This window comes from Pelophylax lessonae (assembly GCF_965119305.1).
Source record: "Pelophylax lessonae genome assembly, chromosome: 9".
NCBI classification, from domain to species: Eukaryota; Metazoa; Chordata; class Amphibia; order Anura; family Ranidae; genus Pelophylax; species Pelophylax lessonae.
This window is the reverse complement of record NC_138776.1, coordinates 255,025,061-255,030,679: the sequence shown is the minus strand read 5'-3', so window position 1 is coordinate 255,030,679 and position 5,619 is coordinate 255,025,061. Positions and strand designations below refer to the sequence as shown.

Genomic DNA, 5,619 nt, shown 5'->3' with positions numbered 1-5,619 from the left:
TTCCCTCTGCATAGCCATCTATGGGCGTGGGCGAAGTCTGTAATGAGTAGGGGCGGCCCCAAGATTAGATAGACGGCGTCTGTGAGGAGGGGCGCTGGGCGCTAGGCTTGAGGCACACATTATTCCCTCTAGCCCGTACCACTCTTTATCGCGCAGGGGGCGGAGCCGAAGCTGATGCGTGGACGCGCACGCAATTCGCTCACTCAGCTTAACTTCCGCTTCCGGTTTATGTGTTAATCTCACCCGGATATCCGGTGTGTTTTGTAGCTGAGAGGAGGCGAACTGGTCAGTGTGTCATTATATAGAGGGGACACATTATTATTATCCTTGCGGGTGGCTGGGTCCCATTTATTATATATATTATAGAATATATGGCTGTGTGTATTTATTATACATTTCATTATATTGCCCTGTATCTCCACACTTTGTCATTATTATTATATTACATAAACATCATATAACAACCTATAATAATATAACATGATAAAAAAAATGTGAAGATCTATTATTAAAAGATATTATTTATAAATCATATAACCTAATGATGTAATGATATGAATATGAAGCAATAATAATACTCAGTGGTCATTATGAATACTGTTCTTGTTAATCTCACATTTCTCCTCCTAGCAGGGCTGACTTTACAGATTTGGAATCCGCTTTATGCATTGTAAAAGTCACTGGAAAGATGAAGGAATCTGCGTTCCAGCGACCAATCAAGGAGACAGACCGGGGTCATGTGACTGAGAGGATAATACAGCTCTCCCTTGACATAATCTACCTGCTGACCGGAGAGGTGAGGAGGATTCTGGGAGGTCACATGACATCACTCTTATCTCTATTAATAAAACACAGCTGACCGGAGAGGTGAGGAGGATTCTGGGAGGTCACATGACATCACTCTTATCTCTATTAATAAAACACAGCTGACCGGAGAGGTGAGGAGGATTCTGGGAGGTCACATGACATCACTCTTATCTCTATTAATAAAACACAGAGCTGACCGGAGAGGTGAGGAGGATTCTGGGAGGTCACATGACATCACTCTTATCTCTATTAATAAAACACAGAGCTGACCGGAGAGGTGAGGAGGATTCTGGGAGGTCACATGACATCACTCTTATCTCTATTAATAAAACACAGAGCTGACCGGAGGGGTGAGGAGGATTCTGGGAGGTCACATGACCTCACTCTTATCTCTATTAATAAAACACAGCTGACCGGAGAGGTGAGGAGGATTCTGGGAGGTCACATGACATCACTCTTATCTCTATTAATAAAACACAGCTGACCGGAGAGGTGAGGAGGATTCTGGGAGGTCACATGACATCACTCTTATCTCTATTAATAAAACACAGAGCTGACCGGAGAGGTGAGGAGGATTCTGGGAGGTCACATGACATCACTCTTATCTCTATTAATAAAACACAGCTGACCGGAGAGGTGAGGGGGATTCTGGGAGGTCACATGACATCACTCTTATCTCTATTAATAAAACACAGAGCTGACCGGAGAGGTGAGGAGGATTCTGGGAGGTCACATGACATCACTCTTATCTCTATTAATAAAACACAGAGCTGACCGGAGGGGTGAGGAGGATTCTGGGAGGTCACATGACATCACTCTTATCTCTATTAATAAAACACAGCTGACCGGAGAGGTGAGGGGGATTCTGGGAGGTCACATGACATCACTCTTATCTCTATTAATAAAACACAGACCTGACCGGAGAGGTGAGGAGGATTCTGGGAGGTCACATGACATCACTCTTATCTCTAATAATAAAACACAGACCTGACCGGAGAGGTGAGGAGGATTCTGGGAGGTCACATGACATCTGTAACTGAACCTCAACCCACACTATACTTGTGGACTTCCATCAGTATTCGGCTTCCTCCCAGTCGTGAACATGGATATCAAATCCTAGCCGCCCCCATACAAAGCTAGCCGACAACTTAGCTTGTACAAGTTTTGGAACCTTCTCCTTTATTGAACAGTTTCACACTCAATTTATACACACATGAGCACATCCCCCTCCTGATGAAATTACTGCACACAGGTCAGGGGTTACCTGATTACATTATCATATGCAGATGAAATTGTATACAGAAATAGAATTAACCTGAACTAATTATCTAGCCATCTGAACAGTATACACATCCCACCTCATTACACAAACAATAGGGAGAGCCTTTCTGACATTGACGTTCAATACACATTAGCATAAGTGTAAACACAGACCGCCATTTGAAGCAATCCAAACCATTACGTATCTGTCTTTCACTCCCGGTGACGGTGAGTACCGTCACAACATCCCTCTTATCTCTATTAATAAAACTCAGACCTTAGAGGAGAGGAGGATTCTGGGAGGTCACATGACATCACTCTTATCTCTATTATAAAACACAGACCGGAGAGGAGGATTCTGGGAGGTCACATGACATCACTATTCTTTCTATTAATAAAACATAGACCAGACCGGAGAGGATTCTGGGGAGGTAATATCATGCGTAATACTTTATCTAATTATTTAGGATTATGGACCAATAAAGAAGCCCAGTGATCCTCCACCTCCCTCACTAACCTCTGAGAGAAAAAACGATAAGAAGATTCTAGAAGTCACCCAGAAGATCATTGAGCTGCTGACAGGAGAGGTGAGCGGTTCCGGGAATTCTGGGACATTATCCAGTAACAGACAAGGGATGTGTCTGGATGGTGACTGTATCATTGTGTGTGTCAGGTTCCTATAAGGTGTCAGGATGTCACTGTCTATTTCTCCATGGAGGAGTGGGAGTATTTAGAAGGACACAAGAATCTCTACAAGGACGTCATGATGGAGAACCGGCCGCCCACCACATCACCGGGTAAGAGGAGACGTATTTATGGTGGTGTTTGTGTTTTTAGGTTTATAATATTGTGCTCTAATTGGTCCCATTCCTGTTCATTAGACCTACTTACGGCCACTGAGACCTCTGAAGATGTTGAGGCCAACATGTTGGAACAACCAAATAATGATCAAACTCTAAAATCAGCAGAATCTGGTGAAAGTTCGAACGTTTTTTCAGATGTTGCCTCACATGAGGAAAGAAACCTAGTAGAAAAAAGGAGCTCTACACCGCCGGGTCCAATAGTATGTCCAGCCACTAACATCAAGGAGGAACCACCAGAAGATGATGACGTCATCATCACCAAAATCCTGATATCTACAGAGCAGGACCCCAGGGATTCCAGATTCAATAAGGAACAGAACAAGTCAGTTGTATGTGATAGACGGGACCTAAATAAGAGACATAATGGCGGTCTGAAATCTTCAAAGACCCCCAACAGTTCATCTAACCACTCTTTACGGGTTCAAAAGCCAGAAAGGACGTGGACCTATGAGTGTGGGCAGTGTGGGAAATGTTTCATGAGTGACTCTGAACTTTCCAAACATCAGCTGACCCACGCAAAGTCTCAAGCCTTTATCTGCTCGGTCTGCGGCAAGTGTTTCTTCACCGAGTCAGGTCTCGGTGATCACATGGAGAGTCACTTCACTGCCAAGACTGCCTACGATGTGCCTTATGACCCAAACTCAGTACTGCACTCCCGCTTGGTCCAAAATCAGCCCTTTCGGTGTCACTACTGCGGAGAAAATTTTGACGGCAAGTTGGAGCTGTCTACCCACCAGCTGGTCCACTTCAAGAACCCCTATACATGCACAGACTGCGGAAGGAACTTCCTAAGCAAGTCGGGCCTTGTCACCCACCAAAAAACCCACTCAAAGCAGTTTGAGTGCCCCACGTGTGGGAAGAGCTTCTTGTCGAAAGCCAACCTTCTTCTGCACCAAGAGGTCCATCTGAACAGCAAGCCTGATGTAGTTCCTGATGCAGAGGTCAGCTTTGATGGGGAGTCAGAGATTATTGTGCGCCAGATCGACGACCTCTTCTCCTGCACCGAGTGCGGGGAGTTTTTCGACAGCAAGGACAGCCTTTTGCAGCACCAGCAAAGCCATGTGAGCGCCAACTCGTACGTCTGCCCAGAATGCGGGAAGGCTTTCAACCGAAAGTCGAGCCTTTCCCTGCACCACAAGGTCATCCACCAGGGCAACGTCCTCTACGCTTGCCCAGACTGCGGTAAGGGCTTCAGCTGCCATTCAGAGTTGGCCCGGCATATTCGGGTTCACACGGGGGAGCAGCCGTACTCCTGCACCGAATGCGGCAAATGCTTTTCCTTCAAGTCGGCCCTCGTCCGTCACCAGAGGATTCACAGTGGCAACAGACCTTACGTCTGCTCCGTGTGCAATAAAGGTTTTTCCTGCAACTCGGCGCTTCAAAGGCATCAGTCCGTCCACTTGAGGGACAGCTTTGTGCTGTTTGTGCCCAGTTAAGGAGGTGAATAATAGGAGTACTTTTCTGGGCGCTGTTTGTGTGGGAAAATGCCAAGTAGCAGCATAGCTCCATCATAGAAACACTACAACATTTTACTTATGGCATCCCCTTGTTTCTAACATTTTGTTTCTGGCCACTCCTCCTTCCTATGAAATAGCGGAGCTTGCCCAAACCAAGGTAGAAAGCTTCCCTGTTGTAGCAGTGCAAGGGCGGGGGGGCAGCCATGGAATTTTCAGGGTGTCATATATTGGGTGGTTCGGTCTGTCCCTACTAGCAAAAGATGGAAGAAGTATTAGTTGGTTTGAGGAGCTTCTCCTTTCAAATTGATATTCTGACTTTGACAGTCCTCTATCTGTTGATGCAGACTAAGGCAAGACCACCAAAGTGGAAGCCACCAACTTTTGACATTCACCTAAAACATTTGCCTTATTAATCAGCGAATCCCTATTTACTGCACCAGCTGAGGTCCTCTCAGATTGTAGTTGAAGGGAATCTGTTTCCCATCAAAGTTACAGTTTCTCTTGATAGCTCAGCCCCCCCTAGTCACTGTCACCGTGTTTCCTCTGTCAGAGGTGGATCTAATCTCTGTTTATTTTAAGCACTGTGCCAGTCTGTGTTGGAGCTTACACAGGTATAATGTCTTCCCTCCCCCACATGTCCGAATTCAGTCATGGTGGTCAACAACCTAAAGCACTGCATTAGATAGGAGTAGAAAATGTCCTGATGTCGGTAGCAATGCCCCATTGTTGTCAGTGGGAGAAATAGTGCCCCATCGTTGGTGTTAGTGGGCGGAATAGTGCCCCATTATTAGTATCAGTGGGAGGAATAGTGCACCATTGTTGGTGCCAGTGGGGGGGAAAGTACCCCATCACTGGTGTCAGTGAGAGGAATAGCGCTCCATTGTTAGTATCAGTGGAAGAAATAGTGCCCCATCATTGGTGTCAGTGGGAGGAATAGTGCCCCATTATTGGTACCAGTGGGAGGAATAGTGCCCCATCAGTGGGAGGAATAGTGCCCCATCATTGGTATCAGATGGAGCAATAGTGCCCCATCATTGGTATCAGTAGGAGGAATAGTGCCCCATCATTGGTATCAGTGGGAGGAATAGTGCCCCATCATTGGTGTCAGTGGGAGGAACAGTGACCCATCATTGGTGTCAATGGGTGGAATAGTGCCCCATCATTGGTGTCAGTAGGGGGAACAGTGACCCATCATTGGTGTCAGTAGGAGGAACAGTGACCCATCATTGGTG

General features: G+C 46.1%; 1 protein-coding gene across 1 annotated transcript; it reads left to right on the top strand.

Annotated features, from left to right (window-relative positions):
• The first annotated feature begins 206 nt into the window (after nt 1-206).
• On the top strand, nt 207-4,620 carry LOC309562678 (uncharacterized protein). Its single transcript, XM_082266957.1, has 6 exons — nt 207-285; nt 634-796; nt 2,535-2,654; nt 2,741-2,864; nt 2,949-4,492; nt 4,525-4,620. The coding sequence occupies exons 2-5, from the start codon at nt 689-691 to the stop codon at nt 4,364-4,366; spliced, it is 1,770 nt and encodes a 589-aa protein (XP_082123083.1). The 5' UTR covers nt 207-285; nt 634-688; the 3' UTR covers nt 4,367-4,492; nt 4,525-4,620.
• The last annotated feature ends 999 nt before the right edge of the window (nt 4,621-5,619 follow it).

Bases quoted from the DNA above. Each gene is read 5' to 3' on its own strand.
- LOC309562678 (XM_082266957.1), top strand. From the start codon at position 689: ATGAAGGAATCTGCGTTCCAGCGACCAATCAAGGAGACAGACCGGGGT. The intron at 2,655-2,740 runs GTGAGCGGTTCC...TGTGTGTGTCAG, and splicing joins TTGAGCTGCTGACAGGAGAG to GTTCCTATAAGGTGTCAGGA. The intron at 2,865-2,948 runs GTAAGAGGAGAC...CCTGTTCATTAG, and splicing joins GCCGCCCACCACATCACCGG to ACCTACTTACGGCCACTGAG.